The 24,397-nt window shown below is 28.2% G+C and overlaps 1 protein-coding gene across 5 annotated transcripts in view; it reads right to left on the reverse strand.

Annotated features, from left to right (window-relative positions):
* LOC132939712 (inactive ubiquitin carboxyl-terminal hydrolase MINDY-4B) overlaps nt 1-18,234 on the reverse strand; it is a 62,742-nt gene extending 44,508 nt beyond the window's left edge. Inside the window, exons 1-2 of one of the 5 annotated variants that reach the window (XM_061007032.1) lie at nt 2,062-2,136; nt 1,762-2,001 (exon numbers count right to left, since the gene is read on the reverse strand). In XM_061007032.1, the coding sequence (XP_060863015.1) occupies nt 1,762-2,001; nt 2,062-2,101 (280 nt within the window). In that variant the 5' untranslated portion in view covers nt 2,102-2,136. Of the gene's footprint in view, nt 1-1,761; nt 2,002-2,061; nt 2,137-7,320; nt 7,342-18,191 lie in introns of those variants that run through there. The other 4 variants (XM_061007034.1, XM_061007036.1, XM_061007035.1 and 1 more) reach the window with 4 other exon arrangements.
* Nucleotides 18,235-24,397: the final 6,163 nt, after the last annotated feature.

Consider the following 24,397-nt stretch of genomic DNA (forward strand, 5'->3'; position numbering starts at 1 on the left):
TTACATTTTTTTTAGAGAGGTTGTAGGTATGTAATTGCGTTTGTGCGAAAGCATCACATTTTTTTATAGGCCCCGTTAAAAAAGTAGTGCCTTATGCCCCGGGCGTCGTAAATTTTAGAGACAGCTCTGGACCTCTCAGATTATGTTATTTAGATTGTCCGTACATTTGACAATACAAATCTGGAAAAAAAAGTGTTTTGCATAGACAAACGTGGCCAGGCAAACTGCAGTGTACGAAATACGAATGCAATACCATCATCGAACCGCGATATTCTAGAAAAATTATAACGAAATAATCATTCGGATATGTTGCAGTAAATGTATAAGCATCCACATATATTATATTATAATATAGTGTACACTCACTTATATTACAGAATTTATGGTGAAAATTTGAGAGGATATATCATATAAAACGAAGATAGTGTGACGTGAGAGTAAAACGCAGCACAGTGTTTAAATTTTGAAAATCACGTGCCATTTAAACGGTTTATATTATACTGAATGGACGTGGTTTGAAAACTCCTATTGTCGATACAAAAGCTGCCTCGTCGGCGGACGAATTGACATGCAACAATCATAATATATATATATACGTGCGTCATAACACGGCGGGTAGGAGTTTTGCATTTGAATCTCTACGCACGTTCGAGACGACTCTGAATACAATTTTATAACCCTCTCCAAATACACCTTACGCGCTCTCGTCTTCACACTATAAGTATAGGAGAACTAGATCTCATTTATTTGCCGATAAGCGAGCTGCACATTGTAAACAATATATATAAAGCCGCCGGAGGTTATTGAATTTTCCGTAACGTCATAAACCATTGACATTTTATTCGTTCCGGTATACTATACCTATCCGTACCTAGGTATGAAAATAAATAATTTCGTTTACTCGACAATAATAGAAAGTATAAATTTCACAGATACGCGCGCATAATGAACCACGAGCACAAATAATAATATGAGTAATAACAGAGTTAGAAAAAACCCGACGGTGGTTTTGACCCAAAAACCGAATCCGGAGGCTCTAGATTTTTTTCTGCACGGGTCTTACTGTACATTACTAATGAAGTGATACCATGTTTTCGAAATATTAACAAACCACGTCACACACTCGTTTTGACGTTATTTTTTCATGTAATATTTGCTTATGACAACCCCAATAGGTAACGATCCAATATTATAATATGATCGACAATGAGTGAGATAAAATGTACTAGCCATTTACAGATATAGAAACATGCATTTGACTAGGAATTGAGGCAACTTGTGGATATTATATTATAAGATTACAACATTATTATGTATAATTTATTGATCTGCACATATTATATTGCACCGAACTATTATCAGTAGATCAGATATTGAACTGTTACCAAATTATAATAGAAGTTAGAGGTTTCAAAACGAAATAACACGAATAATTGGTATAAAGTACCGTAAGTTTCCAGCTGTCCCGCGTAAACCTTGTAGTTTCTAACAACCGTTGAAGTACGCGATTTGGCGACATATATAGTTTGTTCCGTCCATCGTGTAACTTTCCTGCTGTTATACATTATTATGTTGTATAAAATATTAATATGTATAATTTTGTACATAGGTATATTATAAAATAATAATAATGTACGCAAGTGCAGAAGAGTTACACGATGGACGGAACAAACTATATATTATGTCGTCCAATCGCGTACTTCGACAGTCGTTTGAAACTACAAGGTTTACGCCGGAAAACTGGGAACACGGAAATCTTACCGTTTTTCACGTCCTTCTGGGTGCGGGCCAGCCCTTGCTGTAGTCTGTCGGCGGACATGGTCGCGGCCACCGCTTTGGCCACGACTCCCAGTTTCTTCACGGGCCTGCCGCCACTGCCACCGCCGGCGCCTCTGCTGTGGTTTCCGGTCGTCGAGTCCATATTTTGGCGGTTACGACCACCGTTGTAAAATTCACCACTGGCATTTCCTGAACACGCGCCTAGTGGCATTTCAACCTGCGCTGTCGCAAAATAATAATAATAATAGCGTATAATAAAATATAATATTTTTTTGAACTAACACAGCTGTATGATGGGAGTTCCGTTTTTCGACGGTCGCATATAAGTAAAGTGTGCGCGCCACGAGGTAGTGCGGTGTAAAGTGCAAGAATCGTTGTGCGTGGAAAAGAATTAAAAACGCGAAAAAAAACCGTTTCACGTGTTCGAAAACCATTAGGTACCGAATTTCCCGGATCGGAGGCGAAGGAGGAGTCGCGCATATCGAACACCAAGCGGCGGCGACGTTCACGCCATACCGTAATCAACGACAACCTTAGCGGCGATAATATAAACGATAATTTAGCACCACGCACATACACACACATTTATACGTGTAAAATAAATGTATGTGTGTGTAAAAACTCATCGTAGGAATTTCGAAAAATGAGACAACAGAGGCGATGGGTATATGATAATTACACACGTTCGTCAAACTACGTTGGTAATTATTATTGGCAATCGTGTCCAAAATCGTTCGTGTGATTTCATGACAGATCGGTCGACACGCCAACAATTTGTTAAATACTCAGAGTTCCGTCCCGAATTTTATCGCGCCGAATGTGCGAAATCCCGTGAGCGTGTAAAAACTACGTGTCATGTATATACGACTGTTGGAAATAATTTATCGTTTGATTTACAACATTAATGATTTGAATGAAAAAAATACACCCCATAAAATCTAATTATTTAAACAATATTTCATTATTGTAAATGATTGATTTCATTACTAATTTATTTATTGATACTATATAATCGTATGAACAATAATAATAGCATAATGACAATACAAATATTTATCTCTACTAAATTACCTGATTTTAGACCATGTACCAAATGTATGTCATACGATAAAAAAAAATTATATTATTATTATATTATTTTGGTATAACTGTTCAAAAGTATAAAATATAAAAGTCAATTAAACTCACACGTCATATTTTTGGTTTGTATATAATGTGTTGAAAATTAAGAATACCTAACTTTGAATTCGGATATATGTCCGACAATGTTTCATAATTTGTAATTATTATTTATTAAGCATAATATTCGTTTTAACCTAGTAATTTCGGTATTAATGGAGGAGGATGATGATGAATTGTTGTAACTAACTATACATTTCCTAGTAACAATACTGCAGAATAATATAACAAGAGGGATAAAATGTATTAAGATTTCAAAGAACTGAAGAACTGTGGACAAGCATAACGTTGATAAAGCTATCACATTTGTAAATCAAAACCTTTCGCGAGGTTTAGCCGAAGACATTTATCACACGGCGCTCTGAATAGGCAATTTCACTACATCCGACCGTTACATAATCTGAATCATACGCAAATCCCCGATTGTTTAACCTACAGGTCATCAGCGAAACGTAGAATCTACAATACAGCATCCGGACAACTTTTGTATAGTGCTTTCAAGAATATAATACAAAGTATGGGTCAAATACAATTACCATTAGTTCATTGTTCGGGTACTGAGAACAATAAAATTATTATGTCCCAGATATTTATTATTATTTTCATTCAAACGAAAGCGTGGACATCAAAAACGTACAATATGTAAAAAAAATGTGACAAACTTCATTATTCTGACAAGACAAACTGTAAAAATACTTCAATTTTAGGGTGATTTCTTGTATACGATTAGATTTAATGTGTAGTTTGAAGGGTAAAAAAGTGGGTAAGTGGATGTCGCTCTGCTGTAAAGTAGGTTACAAGTGAGTCCTATGATATTACTAAGTATATTTGATGATATCATTGTGAATAAAGTAATTTATATATTAACCTATTTACGTAGAACCTTATTTTAAATTTTCAATCCTTAGCTACAAAATTTGAATATTTTATACATTTTTAACTACAAAATATTTATTAAATTTTAAATTTGATAAGTTTTGTTAAATTTGAACTTTAAATGCTTCTAAAAAAAAATTGTGCCTTTGTATTTTTAATATTTTTTAACTGCTATTGTAACAATATATCAGGAGCCTTGCATTAAATTTTCACGCTTTTTTACCCAACAAATAAAGTTTTATTGACATTCATAGAAAAAAAGACTAATAAAATATTTTCAAAATTTGATGGTGTATAGGAAATGAAAATATAAACATTCAGAAAATTTTTCATGTATCTACACTTCTACAGTTATTCATTTTTAAAATAACAAAATCACTACATGAGAAATCAAGTGAATACCCAATCTTGTAAAAATATGAACTTCAAACGCTCATAAAAATTTAATTTAATTCGCTTGTAGACATTTTTTTTTATTTTTTTGATAAAGGTAGACAAACTTATGAGGAATCTTGTATTACATTTTCAAATCTTGGATTTTTATTAATTCTCAACTCAAAATAATTTTCTAATTTTTGTGATTTTTCCGTATTTTGTCAATATTTGAACTTTAAATGCTTATAAATAAAACCTGTGACTAACGATTTTTAATATTTTACAAATGTCATTGTAACAATATAGTAGGAGCCTTGTATTAAATTTTCAAGCTTTTTTACCCAACAAATACAGTTCTATTGACATTCATAGAAAAAAAGACTAATAAAATTGGAAACAGAAAATGTTCCCAAACAGTTCAAAACAAATCAAAATATTTTGAACATTTTATCGTGTATAGAAAATACAAATATCAACAATCAGTGAAAATTTCATGTTCATTTGTTTGAAGTTACACCAAAAACCAAAACCAATTTTGTGTAAAAATTTCCGTTTTTCCTTAATTTTTATGTTGTTTTTCGCGGCGTTTTTGAAAACTATTGAGAATTTTAAAATTTGACCTCCTGAATGCACCAACTAGATTCACTTTCCCATCAAACTTGATACTGTTGAAGAAAATTGAAGCAGTTTTACTGCCCCAAACCGTGTACCAAATGTAAAAAGTCAAAACAAAAAAAAATAAAAAAACACACATCATTGTAAAATCAATACATTCATCGCTCCGCTCAGAATCTAAAAATAAGTTTCCAGCACTTTTAAAAATAACTAAGAAAACCAAAAAAAAATTACAAATAATTGGAAATATTTATAGTCATTACCAGTTGACGATAGTTAATTTTGTTATAATTCAAAAATATAAAATTGTAAATTCTTTAAACTTTATCAAATATTTATATTTTTTAGATACGATGTAATTTTAAAAATATTTTGTAGTTAAACATGTATAACTATTTCTATTTAAATAGCTATAAGATTTTAAATTGAATTCAAGGTTTTTTTTACAAGTTTTTCTTATTGCAATTTAAAAATACATTCCCAATTTTTTTTTTAACGACATTTGATCATTTGAAGATCAATTTATGAAAATATTAGATAACTTTTTTAAAATTTAAATTTAAAAAAAAATGTTATAGTAAAATTATACAATCTATATTTATTTTAATATTTATTCATAATAAGACCATGTTATAGAGGGGAGAAAAACATAAAAGGGAGTTACGTGTATACAAATACACTCATTAGTTACACTCGCCTTGGGATTAAAAGATTAAAAATAATTAAAACTAGCCGTCCTACCTGGCGTTAATAATATTCACGGCATTATTTTCTTTTGAGTCTGCTATGAGGATTTCTAGGAAGTGATAATCCAATTGCAAAAAGTTTACTCTCAATTAATTTAATGGAAAAGTGATAGTGCAGGGTTAGTTTAAAGGCAAAGTTTCTAATTTTGCGGAGTGTTAAATTTTGAAATACGAGTAGGTACTTGAACTATCTTTGATCTTGATCTTTTAGCCAATATCTATATTTGTACGTCTATAATATTGATTTTAAGAAATTAGTTTATACCCAAGTATACATACTATTTGTTTTTTGCCATGGGATATTAAAAATTTAAAAATAGTTCAATATAGTATATGACTTATAGAAAAATTACTACTTATAATGGTATAATAATTAGTAAATTATAAAATATCGATATAAGAAATAGAGTGAAAAACACATCGTTTCTGCACAGAACCTTTTTTTCGAATGAAATCATTTATCATTTAATAAGTATTTTACATATCCGTTACAGTATCCTACTGACAATGAAGAGGTACGTTCGATACCTACTTAATATCTATTGATCTATTATGTATGCCGAAGAACGACTTTCTTGTGAGAAACATTCCAATTTCTGTATAGACTGTATTATGTGTATATTGCCATACAGACAATTTCTAACGGACGGAAATCGTTAGTATGGTGTACAAAATCTAGAAAATGTTTGAAACCTCTTGGTTTTAATGTTATTTATATTTTATTTGGAAACTTCCTCTATCATATTGGACCCAACCATGACGTGATTATTATATACATATATTTAAATGAGCAAGTGTCTATCATGTCGTATGCCGTATGTGTAATTAAAGAAGAAAAGAATTGAACTTTAAAATATTTTTTTTGTTTTTGAAAAAAGTACTTTTTTTTATAATTCATTATTATAAATGTTAACAATCTACGATGGTTTCGGAAAAAAAAACCAAATGTAAAAACTTAGTTTTAAAAATAATATAATATTAGTTTAAGTGAACATTTAATAATTTATTAGTATAATTGGCACGAAATTAAACACAAAAAAAAAACAATATTAAAGTATATATATCATAAACGCGTATTTTCGGCATAAACAAACTTTTGAATTTAATCTCTTCGGCGATTATTAAACGTACATAATCTTTTTTTTTTATTTTTACATTTCAGTTAAAATCTGTAACTAATGCAAAATATGATATATTTCTTAATTAGGTTTGGATAAAAAAAGCCTTCAAGTAGGAATTATAAATCAATAATGTATATATATTTATATTATTAATTGGCACATAAATGAAAATATACCTTATAAAATATTATCATATCAAAGTAAAATTAAATCAAAGAAATTATATACATATTTTAATTAAATATTTCTGAAAATAATGCTTCATTGATATTTATATTTTATACTACTTGCCTAATCTAATTATACATATTTTATAATCGGCGGGTAATTTTAATCAATTGTATGGATTCGTTATTATAGGCAATTTCCCTTTGAATATTAATTAAATCATGTTAATAACCAAACAGAAAAATTTAACAATTTGACAAATAAAAGTGATGTTAATATGTATTAGGTTTATGTACAATGATGTGCATGCTACAGTATTCAAAAAATATATTAAACCGTTATTTATATTGCCCTAACTTTAGACTTCCGAATATCTATTATTAATACCTATTATTAGTACCCATATTATAATATTAGTATGCGTTCTGTATAATTATGTGGATATACTTGTTAGGACTTACCTTGTATGTATGTCGTTAACTTCTACCCCTAAGTAACTACGATAAACTTCCAAACCATTAAAATGTGTTGCCGTGCGTTACCAATACCACACAGACATTGATTGTATCGCCTTCCTCCGTTGCTAATTAACAAATGCGTGTTGGCCTGACCTAAAACTACAGTTAAGCGTAATCCTATATTGCTTAACAGCCGTTGTTTACATAAGCGTTATTGTACAACGATGACATCCGGCAATAAATGTTAAATTCCAAGTCAGTGTGAAAATATAAAATAGAATCGATTCAAATATAGAGTTTATAATAAACTGTCCTACTTTATATGCACTATATATGTACAACCTAGGCACCTGTACAGGTGTTAGTTATTATATTTAGACGTATTATACGTCATATGTGCACATGGTTTCTCGTCGGTGGTAAGAAATAAGAGAAAGAATGTTTTAATTTTCTCTCCGTTCAGAACGAGTATAACTTACTACTGTGGGCTAAATAAAGCGAGTAGAGAGGTATCATATTACTCCGTCCCTTTGCCCACACCGGCCGTGGAATACTAATATTTTGTGTGCGTAATAAAAACAAACGGCACTTAAGTGAACCAAAATAATTCACGTTACGTTGAATAAATATTAGATTATAAATTCAACTCGAACTCTTATCACGCTGAAAAAGGTCTAATTTAAACTCAAATATTTCTATGGTTATTAGTACTACTCTGAGCACAGTTTCTATTTGTTTAAAAATAAAAATGTTAATTTCTCGTACACATTGTGCACTGTAGAGCCTCTAAAACTATTTCACATGTTAATAATGTAAAATAATCTATAGGAAAATAAAAATATGCAAGCGGTAAGAATGAAAATTCAATTTTTAATTTTAAAATGAAAATTAAGTTGATCACGAATCACGATTATACAATTTTGTTGTAATATTTCTCCAAGTATTTAAAATCAAATTTTTATGATACAGAATACAATTTTATTATTGTTACGGCAGTGTAATATTATGTACAGTCGAATTTCAACTCTAGTCACAGTATAGGTGTTTAACTTAAAAACAGTAATACGACGTCATTTGACTTTAACATAATGTTTCCTTACGTGGTACTATGTACCTAACATAGTTAGGTAATAATATAACTTACATACTTATGACTATTTATGTAGTAATATTAAAATTTAAAATTATTTCATTATTAAAGATTAAAATATCTTATATAATAAATAATAATTCATCTTAAATGTTTCATAATTATACCATTAAAAAAATTCTTTGTATACAACAATAAAATGTTCATAGTTTACCACTAATATTATAATATTATAACGTTTTTTTGGAATAAAATCTAATTGTTTATCACATGAGGTTTTTATATTATTAAATACTAAATAGATATAATCCTAAAATTATATTATAATACCGGCATAATAAGAAAAAAAGTTATTAACGTTTGATCAAGTTAATTACTTTTTTTTGTATAATTGACACTGTATTTAAAAATTTGTTTTTAATTTGTAACTACTGTTATTTCATAAGTCCATTAAAGAGAAACATTATTAATATTTAATAATATAATTTCGGGGAAATAAATATTATAATCTTGTTTCTATATACTCCAATGAGTTAAATTACTAAAACGTTAATTATTTAAGTTATCTCTAGTGTAAAACTCACAATTTATCGTCTCTATTGTTTTCTTTGATATCGATATTATTCATTAAGTTTTGTGGCATGTACACAACTATGGCCTATTGTTTGTGAATGACATGAAATTAATATTTTTCGATTATATTTTTTGATAATTATCAGTGAATGACAATATCCACATTTTATGATACGAGCTGACTTATTGGTTTGATGGGCGGAATGTATACCATTAAGACTTTCTCTGAACTTTGATGATTGTAATAAGTGATGTAATTTTATCGTTGTCATATTCCTTTGGTCTTTGACCATTAAATTCAAGGTTTAGATTTTAACCGTATCTTTCTGATCACTTGATACGTTTGATTCACAACTAATAATACAGCTGTACAGTTTGTAGTTTCAAATCGTATCCGTGTAGGTAGGTGCTGAAGATAATATCTCAAGCTATAAAGCCATAAAGGTTTATAAAAATAACTGCAAAAAATGTTTAATTGAACATCTCTTAATAGAAGTCTATAGACTAGTATATATAACGATATTTTTTTCTCTATTTCTCTATAATACGATATCATAACGGTAGGCTTTGTACCGATAAACAAGTTCGCTCATTGGTGCATGTCCAAGGCCTTTATTTCTGATGTGTAGAAATTAAAGTTTAAAAGAATTTATATTGATTTTATATATAGTGCCGTTTAACTATAGTATTCCTGCTGAATGAATTGACGTGGTCCGCCGCCGTCGCAAATATAAAATCAAGCACTTCAGCGTACTGCCGGCGATCATTCCTATCAAACACCACTTTGGGACACAAACAGCGTTACTAGATTGATTCCCTTACCTTTCCTGGTCACGAAGAGAGGTGGGACGGGGGATTGAGATGGTTGTAGCCTGTAGTAGTATAGACAGGCAGCAAAGGCCACGATTTACATTGGTAATGTTTTACGGACTACGAATAACCCGGTCCGTCACGACGACCACTGACCATAATATTACGATTGACAGAGTAATTAAAATTCATTTAAAAAAAATCTAACATCCATAAATTATACATTCAATTTTGAATAGTATGATGACTGCAGTGTTTTATCTTTATTTCTCACATCACAACACCAATTTTGACTGGACAACAACTAAAATCAGCACAGTCCACATCAGAGTACTAACCTAACGTCTGCTAAGCAATTTAATCCACAATTGTTTGAGCTGAACTATAAAAATGTACATCAAATATTTTTTGTATATAATTTTCAAAATATTTTTGTTTTTTTTGACTCATGTGTCTTGCAATTTTTGTCGACAGTAAAAACTTGAAAATGTATTAAAAATTAAAACATGATTATTTACTATAATACACTATTCTGTCTCCGCTCAGATTAGTTTTTTGTCGTATACAATGATTTACCATTGAATCCCAATTTATATAATTTAACACATCCGTTAGAGTGACCTACTCAATGACGATGTACAGAGTGTACCTACTATACAACAGAGCGACTTTTTTAATATCGATTATGTCAAAGGAAGCTTACAATACCTTTAATATCCTGAACATTTTGTTATAAGTTGAATAACATTATTATTAACTACAGTTTTGTACATTTTTTTATCAAATAGTTATATATCTGAAAAGTAAAAGTACAATACATTTGACAATTCATAATTTAATACCATGCCTTATGCAAAAATGTCTGGTAGGAATGAACAATGTGTTACAATTCTTATTATTATTCTGAGCAATTATAATATTGTATTATCAGCTCACTTCACTACTAACCCCAATTAAATAACTTTATTATAATAAATTTAAAATTAACCACTTAATTAAATATTAAACCATGACCCTTTTTAGAAAAATATTAACTTTTAGAATATAAAATGAAACATAAAGAACGCCAAGTAAAATATTTAGCTAAAAAATGTTGTTAATATAAATCTTAAAAATACACCTAATTTAAAAAATACGTTAATTCGATTCAACACTAAATAAATTCATGGCCTAGATAAAAATAAAACCTATCTATAATAATAATAGGTACCAATAAACAGAATGATTAATTTATCGTAGAAAAATCTATTCAATATGTCAAAATATTAATAAAAAACATTATACTTATTTAAAATTGTAATTATTGTACCTCGTTTATTTTTAGAAAATTAAGTATACCTACGAATTGTATTAATACAAGAAAGAAAATCTGAAATACAAGAAAAAATCATCAAAGGCTGTTGGAAAATATAGCTTAACAACATACACTGAAAATAGTATTATTAAACACATATAATAATTAACATTTTATGTCGGAAACATAATACTTAACTGGAATGATACTTCGTGAGAACTGTATTTAATTAGAAAAATATTTACGTAGAACTCATAGTCTCCAAAAAATAAACGTTTCAAAATATTAATTTGTAATTTTTATATTTTATATTTTTTTCTACAGCTCTCTAATGCGATTGATTATTATACAAAATAACTGTATGGTATAAAAATTATTAAAAATATATAGGTATGTTCCTAAAGTATGATTATAATATATAAAATTGTTTTCAAATGTATAGCAGTTTTACTATAACTATGACTATATTTTACTCGTAATACATCATCATAACTCTACATAAGGTTAGGGCTGACGGTATTTTCGGTATACCGTAAATACGGTAACCGGTCAATTCGGCGAAATTCATTTTGGCGAATCTTTTTCGGTGAATGGATATACCGGTGAACGGTTATATCGGCGAATGGACGTATCGGCGAACGAATATATCGGCGAATGGATATATTGGCGAAACCACAAAACCTAACCGGAAATTTAAAAATTTAAATTCCATATTATATAATTCAATAATAACTGAAATAAAAGAGATGTCCTAGGACCCATATATATAATAATAATTAATAAATAATAAAAACAATACTTTAATAAAAAGAAACGTCCTAGGACCATTGTCCATATTATATATAATAATAATTAATAAATAATAAAAATAATACTTTAATATAAAGAGACGTCCTAGGACCATATATATAATAATTACTAGTGGCGAATGCTGACTCCGTTGTATGGACATGTTCATTTATCATAATGTATTATAGTTTTATTTAATTTATATATAAGACTTTAATTATATTACAATAAATAGATGGTACATTTCTGTCATACATTATGATTTTTTTAAATACACTGATAATTACTTTGTAAAAATGTATAAGTCCACATTATTAATTAAATAACTTAGTCAATAAAAATAATATAAATATACCAAAACCGAAATGATTCTGTATACCGAAATAATAAATAAAATCTAAGTAGTATCGATATTTTTTACTTTTTATTGTTTCACATTATATACTTTATTATATTCTATAATATATAATATTATAATCTATAATATTGCCATTGATACTAGAAAACAGCACTAAAACCGTTCATTTGGGTTTTTACGGTAAACCATTTACCAAAATAGTTTTAAAATACCGTCAGTCCTAACCATACCATATCGGTATTTAGGTATAACGAATCATTTCGGTTTCGGTATACCGTTTCAAACCGGTATTGAAATCAATACCGTTAGCCCTACATAAGGTGAATAAATCGAGACTAGATCTCAACGGCTAATACTGTTTCAGCTTAACGAAATCCATATACAAATACAAAAATATTCATATATTCCAAGAATAGGCGTTAAGAGAAAATATTATTATTATAGAGGTTATTGTGAACTTATACTGAGGTAATAGGTACCTAATGTTCTTACTGGGTAACAAATAAAAATATTTAAAATGTTAATATAAAATAAAACTGTAGAGTGCAGCTGTATAATTATTATAGTAATTATATGCAAAAAAAAGTCGTCTGCTAATAACAGTTAATCCAAAGCTGATGCACTATAATGAATAAAACATATTAATATAAGTGGTTGTATATTCATCATAGAGGAGACTGGTGAGTCTGATTGACAGGTATTATAATAATTATAATGTTGACATCATTATCTGGACTCGATAAAGGTTTATATAAAAGAGATTCAATAATCGCAACATGTGTGTAAATGTAATGGTAAGTATTTGGTAAAATATTAGACCTAACCTAACCTAACCAATGATAATTAGGTATTTGTAACCAATAGCAAGTTCCGGAAATCAATGGTAAAATATGCTTGCTTTCTATGGTTTTAATTATCTGATTTTTTTGTAGTTATGACCTTCAAACTCTTAATGCAATATCGAAAAAAAAAAGAAAGTGTTGTAGCTAAATAGCCTATCCAGGACGCCGTGCAATGATAACAATACTATATAAAACATTTATTTTATTTTAAAAATAATCATACCTTTATATAAGCTTTAGTATCTAAGCCATGCAGTTGCTGTTAAATTTAATTTGCTTTGAATAAAGCAATTGTTCATATATTATTATCATAACATAATAGCTTAATTAAATGTTTCTAACATTAATAAGAATTGATAGTAATACTAGATACTTTCTAGCGTCTTCTACAGAATGATTTCATTAATTTAATAAATTATGCAAATAAAAAAGTAAATAAAATAAAATAATATGTTCAAGCTTTACCAATGTAAAGCTACATACAAAAAGTAGACAATACTTTAAACAAAATCATCAATTTTATAGGCTACTGGCAGTCATTTCAGAGTCATTACGATTTACAATAACGTCGTGACAGACATAACAGGCAAATATCTCTAAAGACTAAAAAGCATTCTTATACTATATTATATCGCTATAATATATAAAACTAAACGTTTTTTTTAATAATTAATTAGAATGGCTAATAATAAATCACTATCTTTCTATCTCAATTTTTCTTTATTTCTTCTACCTCTTTTTTTTATTTCTATATTATATACATCTAAGTATTTGTTGCATATTATTATTCATATTTTATACTTATTTGTATAGTTAACATGATTGGAAAAGTAGTAAATATATTGTTAACATTATTTACTTGGACTACCAAACACAATAATTATTTTCAAATCAGAAAAACTATTTTAAAACAATAATGATTTAAATAAAATATAATAATCAGAATGTTTATAATCCATACCGATTACTCCGTATTTTAATATTATCTTTCCTAAAACTAAAAACAAAATATTTTACGCAAATTTCAAGTTATTAGATCTATCATACTATAGCTCGAATCTACGAGTCTGCGAGTTATTAGCGAATAGATAATATGTCTTACATCATCGATAAATTGTCATTAATTTACAAATATTTATTTAATGATACATAAAATATTAGAATATATTTTATATTATAAACAAATAGAAAGTCAAGATTTATGAAATCTTTACATGATTGTACCTACTTATATTTTATAAATTTAATTTTTTTTGTTTGACATGTTTATGTTTCAAATATTAATTTTTATCAACTCTTAATACTTTTATTTTGTGCTGTGTATACATATTATGAAAAATTATATTCTGCTATATTAAAATAATTTTAATTTAAAATCGCAAATACATTTTGAAAATAATATTATTGCATACCTTTGTAATCAGTATACGATTCTCATAATATTTTATGCATGCAATTTGTTTGAATTAAACAAATTATTTTTACTATTTCCACGTGCTATACATAACTATAATATTTATGGAAGACTTTTTTTACACGTTTTCCCCTTAGCCTAATTTGATAGGTATCGTGATGTGAACAATAATTTGTTATATCAACATTAATGCGTCAATAAACCCAACGAGTGTTTTGAATTATTCTTCTAACTTTGTACTCATTCTACTCGTTAACCATGTACTCATACGACTGACGGCCATCTCATTTTTAATTCTGAAAATAAAACAAAATGATTTATGATTTATAGAATACTGTGCACGACAGGACGGTCCTGGTTTACGCACATTTAATAAATTTTAATTTTTAAATTATGTATATTTTCCATCCCACTTAACAGACTTAGGACTGTTAATGAATATATTTACAGGTATGGTTATGCATGTACAATTTATATATTGCTAATTATTAATAAGTCATAACATACATGATATGTTAATATTTATTTATTTTTATTAATTAACTATCATATTATCTTATATATCCCGTAATAACAATTTCCCATTAATTGTAAATATTTCATTTAGTCTATTTCAAAAGATATATTTTCACCTCATTCGATGTATAACTGGTTCCATAGACACTTTACGACTCTATTATTAGTTCTGTTTCGTCTTGTATATTATCAATAATTACGTCTATCTTCGTATGTATGTAAGCGATTGGGTATGGGTATTTTTTATATTTGGAAGGGGGGACGTAGTTCTGTAGAAAATCTAACCAATTGCTTATATACAAAAAAGGGTAATAACAAAAGACTACTTATTAAAACTAATAAAGTATATTAAGTATTATAAATAAATATATCTAAACTTTAAGTTGTTTAAGATAGAAATTGTATTTGGTAGATAATGATTAACTACAAATGAGCTTGGAAATATTATGAGCTTTTATTGTACATGCATTTCTGCATTTATTTTAAATGATTTATCTTACAAATATTTGATGCCAACATAAATGGATTATTGCACCTATGAATTTTTTTTAAATAGTTTGTTCCCCATAATATAGCCGAAGAAAATTAAATTTCCACCTGTATGTCTGAGGCATTGTTATATAACAATAATAAATACCGTACAATAAGAAAGTCGAGGCGCTTATCTCTTTACTAAAGGTACTGATTTGGTACCTTTAAAATACACACAGGATATGTATATTGTATATACTATATATATATGTGTTGAACTAATTGATGGAAAATATCGTGTTTACAGATCAGTAGATAAAATAAATGTTAACGTCTATTAATAATAAAAATTATTAAGTCATCAATATGATCAAGACTCTTTGCGATGATTTATTATTAAAAACCCTGTGAAGCGGAAAATAATATAATCGTTTATGCGGTTAAGAAATTAAACTATTAGAAGACTTTTATTGTTTAAATTATGTTCTGATGAAAATCTAATTTATAGTCCATACAATTTATGAGTCATACCTACTACAACATATTATGAGAAGCTTAAAGTCAAAAAATAAAAAGGAATTAATCTATATAATATTATATGTATATTGAAATAAATATTATTTTAATAATTGTTTCCGTTTCCACATTTGCCGGCAGCGGAATTTTTATCCTCGCATTTAAATGTAAGCCAAAAAATATTTGTTGTACTATAATTTTCCTTTCGAAATTTAACATCGTTTCTGTGTATTAATTTTAGCAATCATAAATTCAATTACTAAAACAATATTTAATATTGGCATTAAATTTACTCTTGTCATATTTTTCTTTATTATCTAAGAAAAAACGGCACGTTTATAAAATATTTTATCCATATTGTTATAATTCAAACAGTAAATATAAATACAATTTATCATGACATAGTCTTATAGAAATATTAAAGTTTGTATGAACCAAAATGTCAAATATGAATTGAATCGTAGAATTATAAATAAATATTATCAATTGCATAAATATTTATATTTAAATTATATGCGTTTTAAACAAATATGATAAGATGGCTGGTGTACAGCCAAATACAAATCGAATGTACCTAAATACGAACGACGTGCTAATCAAGCTTATTGTTATTATTTAATCTTCGTGTGAATATTACTAAGATGTTAAAAAACTACCGATCGCAATAGTACAATCCTAATTCGAGTTCCATATATGGAGCAGTTATACGTCATACATACCACTATGGAAAATTATTATAATATTATTATGATCGAGATAAACTTATTTGGATCGTTTTACTGCCAAAAAATTGTTTATCAGAAAATAAAATAAAAAACTGTAAAACGTAAAGTAGATAATGTAGTTGGTAAATGCACTAATAAAGCGAAAATAATTGTATACTCTGACGTAGTACGTATTATATCGATTCAATACCTAACAAAATGTAGTGTGATGCGTTACATAAGTATACGAAAGTATGTGTTATCTAAAGTACTTATAAAAAGTTTATGACGACATTTGGTTACTTGTAAAAAAACAAAAAACAAAGAAATAACGTTGTTAAGACTCGTGTAAAGTTTGTCAAGCCGGACTATATGGCGTGAATCCCGTCCGAATAAGATCACGAAGCTTATGCTGCAACGGATTAAGGAAACAACATTTCGTATTCAGTTGAAACTTCTGTCGATGACGATAATAATAATAATAATAATAATAGAATTATATAGAGAGCGAAAACATCGTCCCATCGTAAAGTCCGTGGCTGTCAGATCGGTATGGCCGCCAAGCGCGTACTTATATCACAGTACAGATTTTGAGATTTTCACTTTAAATTTGGGTGTTTTGAAAAATCTCTTTCTTTACAACCTGAATGCCTAGTAATTTTTCAAAAAACATTAAGAACTCATATTAATAATAATAATATGATATTATAGGTACTAGGTACTACTATTTGTTGTCGTTATCATTAAGTTTTTTAGAAGCAGTAGTTACTTAGGTGATCCATCGTGCTACTGCTGTCGTTCCACTTTATTCACACTTTATTTTTAAAAATATTAATGGTTACAAATTATTTCTTAAAAATAATGTCTTAAACGGTAATTTATTTCGAGATAGTAAAAGTCATCTTGTATAATATTATACCTATTAGTATTTAGTATAATAGTAACTATAATCTATACGTATAGATACATAAATCAAACAGTCGACCTATAATATACTGTTATAGAAATTAAAGTTTTTAAATTCCGGTTCGAAATACGACAGTGCAGAGATGAAATCCTGTGTAACCCTTCTGAATAAAAAAAACTTAACCAAGATCTGCGTTTCTAATATTATAGCTGGACCACATTAATCCGTTAATTTATGTTATTATGTATTACCAGTCTATATAGGCCATCTTTCTAATTAAATAACATACTGATTTATATTGTTATATTATTCACTATCCGAGACGACGTCAACGCGTATGTATTATACGTAGTATCATATACGTGTACTTAATATTGTTATGTATATACTTAAGAAGTGTACTTAAGAAGTGTACCCGAACCGCCGTTGCGAAAATAATTCGAGACGATTATTGATTAATCGTATTCATCACGGTCACCGTGTTATTTGGTAAGGAATTCGAGATCCTTATAGTAGCACCAGCTATATATTAGATACAATATATTATATTATTAAGCAACGTGCAAGTACATAATATTATACACAAGTACCTGAACAGCCGAAGTGTGGGGCATAACAAGCTATACAGCAGGCGGACGACCGTGAGTAACACTGCACGATTAATACTGCCATTTAATTTGTATCATTCACAGCGGAAGACACAGGGCTTCGATCACGGTGCGACAATATTATTATTATAATTTATAATCGCAACCAATGCGCGTCGTTTTATTTTTATCACACGAAATATACTATTATACGATAATAAATCTTCTCATCATTCAATAGTCGAATTTTTGACACATCTGAAAATACGACTAAATATTATTATGAATGAAGCGGTATGCCGGAATGTAATTAACTGTGGCAAATTAAATAAATAAAATAAAATTGCCTTCAGTTAAAAGTTAAAAAAAACAATTTTAACTAGATGAGTTTAAAGTTAAGATAGAAAATAAGATTAACTTAACTAAGTTAAAAAAAAGTTAGTTTTTTTTCAAGTTACAATAGTTTTAAGTCATACTATAGTATTTTGATACACAGAAACATTTACCAAGACTTTTAATACTGTGTAAAAAATTAGATTATTAATATAATATGATTATAAAAGAAATTACCAAAATCGAAAAAGAGTCAATGAATCAGTATATTGTCTAGTTGGTTCCGCATGACACGAAATGAAAATTTACTAAATAGATGACGATGAAACTATAAAAAATGAAGTTAAGAACAAAAATAATTAACTACTAAAGTGAAAAGTTTAAAAAAAAAACTTTTTAACAAGATAATGCCCACCTTCACATATAACATGGTGGTATTGCAGTCTTATAAAAATCTAACGGAAAACTTTTATTGTAAGGTCACGCATAGGTATAATGTGTGATACGACGTATAGGTATTATATCGTGTGTTATAATATTATGCAAACCACGTAAAAACATCACCCCCTCGTTTTAGTGCCTCGTGGCTCGCACCGCACAATGACATTTGTATAATATAATATTAATAATTGTTAAATAATAAAACGGTCAAAGTTGCGCAAAATGCTATTAAATTGACATTTTTTCTACAAACATTAAAGTTAAAAATTAAAACTCCAACGATGAGAAATATAAAAACGAGACATATATTTCTGTGTTTGTGCAAAACCGCGGTTAGTTTACTAAAAAAGAGTAGAAACTCAAATTTTTTTGTGTAGAAACTTAGCGAGATAAAATATAAATACTTCGGTGTTCAAACTATATGTATAATAGGAGAAAACTTTTATTTTAAATCTCAAATTTAAGTATAATACTATTTACATTTTACACTATGAATCACCCCGTTTAGGTATAATCACCCTTTACCTAACGCACACAAACTTACACATTCTGATTACATTTATACCATGGTACTGAACATCAAATACGTTATGCTTTGAAGTTGCATCTTTGAAGTTTGGAGACTCTTGATTCGTAATATGCAGGAACACACGCGAAACAATTTAAGACAACAGCAAAACAAATTGTATCACATCCTTATAGTTATAGCGAGTGTATGTGTACGGTGTACCTACTAAGAAACATTAAATTTATCATCTAAAATGTAATTTAACTAATCTTTGTCGTTATGTTATGTTTTAATATATACATATACCTATACATTAAATATTAATATAATTATTATCTGATTTATATTAATATGATGGCCACTAGAAACTTGCATGCAGCATCCGTCTTCTAAAGTATAATCATTTTAGCGTGGTGAGGCGTAGTGGCCGAAATTAATCACGCAACGTGATTGACAGTAAGCGACGGTCGCTGCCACTAGTTCTCGGATGGGTGACCCACGGGTTCATAGTGCGCTAAAATCTTGCCACACATACCTACACGCGTGTTCCTTACAAACCGTGCCAACCTTATAATGTACCAACCTACCAATATTACAAGCTAATGACCTCAGTCGTCAAAGCCTATTAAACCGAAAAAAAAAATTATAATCAAGTCATTATTATAGGCTTAGACGCATAGTTTATTGTATGAGCGAAAAATAGAACCAAGAAGATTCCAACCCTTAGTTCATTATTATTATTTTGTATTAGACGGACCTCCACTTTTTACTCAAATTATAACAGACATTTTATTCTTGACGAAGGTCTTTTTTTAATTTAAAAATAAAATCAATATTAAATGTTATATGTATATAATATAATTATTTGACTGAAGTCAATCGTATTTTAATGAATAATTGTCTTCATTATCTTTTACACAACAAATTCAATAAAATAAGATGTATTTCTTATCTAAACATTGGGCCATTATGTAAACCATTTAATAATTAATAGATACAGATGGCCCCCATGGATTGTGCGGGGTATTATGAAGATTTCAACGCACTATTGTTGTTTTCTCCCTCTTACACACGCGAAACCAAATACGAAATTTTAATTTTCCTGCAGTCTATGAGCATTTTTTAACTGTAATATTTTACATATTCATGTCAAGTCATAACTTGCATAAAAATGTAAATATCTGACGTATACAAACACAGATAATAATGTTTCCATTTTTAAGTTTGATAATAGGTCAATTCGCTCTAATATTTAGCTATAAAAATTAAAAACACAATAGGTATTGCAGGTTCTAATGAACGCAAATTGCACATGTTGAGGGATAGAAAACAAAATATAGAGCTCCATAACTTCCTCTTAAAAGTACATTGTTGTTAATTTTATAGTCTGAACTATATTATATCAAAGAAATAATGAAATCTTTTTTACACACCCGTTATATTATATTGTTTACTTTAAAACATTACGAGAAACATAAATTATTCTGCACCACGAATCGAAATCTGTATTAACTAATAAGTAATAACTTATTGGGTAGTAATAAGTCTTAAATGTGGTCGTTTTATTTGAACGTAACCAATTATGAAACGTAGCTAGAATGCTGTCATGCTCAGGTCTTAGAGAGTGTAAAAGAGAATAAAATCGTCTTATTGGGCTATTAAACATTTTCCAATTAAGCACCAATAAATTCCTAAAGGCATTCATATGTACGATGTACCTACACAGTTTAATTGGAACTTAAAATAAGCGATTCCATTCGTTTGATCTCAATTATCCAATTGAAACACAATCCGATGTCAAAGCTGAATAATATTTTGATGTACACATTTTGAATATCATAACATTATGGTTTTTCTTGGCCTACTATATGTATCCTATGCATATGCATCCTATTCAATTAATCATTTCTTATTTAAATACAAAGTATAATATTCTAAAACGACGTATGTCAAACCGTTTTTTCTGATATTTTGCCACTGGTCGACTTTTATTACTTTTTTGTTTATGAAAAAAATATGAATTTAAAAACCTGTCCATATTATTTCCAATTAATTAACAAAAAATAACACAATTAAGTTGTATCTTGTTTTTTTTTTATCAAGTAAAAAACATGAAATATTCTAGGTCAGTTTATATCTTCCACCCTTTTAAAATTACTACTGGAGGCAACACTAAACTTGGCTATGAAAAAAACTTTTTTCCATAGCTAAAAATAACATTCACATTTTATTATGCTGAATAATATAGTAAAATATACTTTAGAGTTAAAAACTAACAAGGATTTAATTTGGGTTATAAAACCCAAAAGCCCAATCACTGTGAACTAGTCACACCCAAGTCACACGCTACTGTAATACTGTATGAATGGACAGTTGTATATTGGGCCCACAGTGAAAAGATAGAAAAAAGAGTATAGTAATTAATATTGTTAACGGCAATTTTTTTATTCCTATATGGGTGCCTCTATAATTTGCGTCTCCGTGTTACCTAATTATTAAAAGATATAAATGAGTCTTATAAATTTAAGAATACAATTTTCAAAAAAAAAATATCAATGCATATTAGTAACATTTGTTAAGCAATATAAAAACAATATAATAATAGGCTTTAATATTGTAAAATTATGTCACATAACTATAATAATAGCGAAGATACCTATATAATTATTATAATATATTACTGTATCTAAATGTATAAAAAATGTTTAAAAAAAAAAAAACATTGTGGACTGACATTTTATATTTAATTTTATAAGTACATACTTTTATGAGTTTCACTTTTCATTTTAACCAAACCTAAAATCAATGTTTGGAGAATAGTTAATGCCACCATATTGTGGTGTTCTTTGAGCTATGCTAAATGGCTTTCATAAAAATAATATTACTTTAAAAAATGTCTGGTGCAATTTACTAGGTACAAAGAAATTCATACCTACTTTTAATGTAGGTACCTATTGGCCGAAATTTACAATTTCCCCACTTAGTTTGGTGAGTGTATTTATGTGTGGCTGACGGCCTTATGAATGTCGTAGTAAAGTGAACTTTATGATGACATATATATACTGCGTGCGTAATATATTTTGAAACACTTTACTTTTTTTTTGGTAGGACGGTGCATTGTGCGTGCATTGAAGAAAGGTTTTATTTACGTATAAATTATATTTATTAATATTAATATATTAATATTATATTTACGGACTTAAAGTAAGTACCATGAATCCGGATAATAATATGTATAGGTGCCCACTGCCCCCCCCCCCCTACAGTATACAACAAAACGTATTATTTTTTTAATATTGTATATACATTATTTAAAATCCAATATGCATATTAAATTATATATATAACTGATATGTTTGACGATATGCAAAACAACAACTTCGTAAAATCTATGCGACTCTTTCCTTGGAAAATTTGATATTACTCCAATTATTTCTATTTTTCTTATCTTAGCACACGTATAACGTATATTGTATTAAAAGCATATTTTGTTTTGTTATTCGCCACAAGGTTTATACTTTATACGTCCTTATATTTACATGATTAAACACTTTTTAATCCTCAGTGCGCGAGTAATAATTCACACTCTACAATTATAATATACGCACTCTCTCCTTAAATATTAAAATTTATAGTATTTTTTATTTTGCCAAAATTGTTTGTACAAGTTTATACAAAGCCTAATTTTAAAACAATTCGTATAATAATAGTCCCTGCGTATATATAATCGCACCTCAAAATTGGAGTGGGGTGCGGTAGCGTAGCCCTAGCCGGGAGGATGTAAGATACGTATGATGTAGCCATATATTAAAATTTTGAATTATATGAAGATTGCTGTAAAAATCCAAAATGCTATGTACCCACGACATCAGCATATCAGACTCACAAGGGATCCTAGTTAACCTTCCCCTATACAACAAATTATCAGCCCCCTCTCACTTCCCCTGAAATCAAAATTCTAGCTATGCCACTGAGTGAATGGGTTATTATTGGGAATAGATTAACTTGTATGCGAAATCAATAGTTTATATATTAATAAAATAGTCTCTATACTTGAGTACGTGGATACACATTCATATTATAAGCATAAAACGTTTACCTACCTAATGGTTAATACTTATTAGTTATTATTTATTGTTTAATAATTGTCTATTGATGTGGTGATACAATTATAACAAAATAATATCATATAAATTTGTAATACCTACGTAAAGTGTTGATTAGCATTAATGTTATGTCTATATTATTCGTGATCGTGGTTGATTATTAATTAGGTATTTAATAATGGGCACCTGTGTGGGTAATACATGGATACCTATTGATCGAATTTATCGTAGGTAGTGCTGTGTGAAAGTAACTAGTGAGTAACGCTTTTACTCTCCTAAAAAGTCTAAACCTAATAAGGAATGTGTATAAAATAAAAATAAAACACATCATTGTAAAACCAATAAAACTTCCACTCTTCGCTCAAAATCTAATAATCGATTTCATTTTATCAAATACCAAACTTGTTTTTTAACAAGAGAAAACACTCCACCAATCTATTTTGCATTATAGCGTATATCGACTTTGTATATGAGACTTATTATTATATTATATTTTATTGACATTTTTCATTTTAAATTTTGTTTGAAGCGAATAATCTGTTATATTTGCCATTTACGATAGTCGACAATACTCCTAACTTTACTATTACCTGTATGGATTTTATTTTCATATTAGTGTTTATTTTACTCCTATATTCAAATTGTTTTATAATTGATAAGTGAACAATTTAATTTATCTATTCTATTTTCCATTATTTTTATATTTTTATTGATAAAAATTATACTTTATATCTTTATCTGTATCTAGATAAATAATAGTTTAATATCTAGACTCGACACTATAGTCCACAATATTAAATTTTATTATATAAATTTTATTT

This window comes from Metopolophium dirhodum, chromosome 2 (assembly GCF_019925205.1).
Source record: "Metopolophium dirhodum isolate CAU chromosome 2, ASM1992520v1, whole genome shotgun sequence".
In the NCBI taxonomy this organism is placed as follows: domain Eukaryota; kingdom Metazoa; phylum Arthropoda; class Insecta; order Hemiptera; family Aphididae; genus Metopolophium; species Metopolophium dirhodum.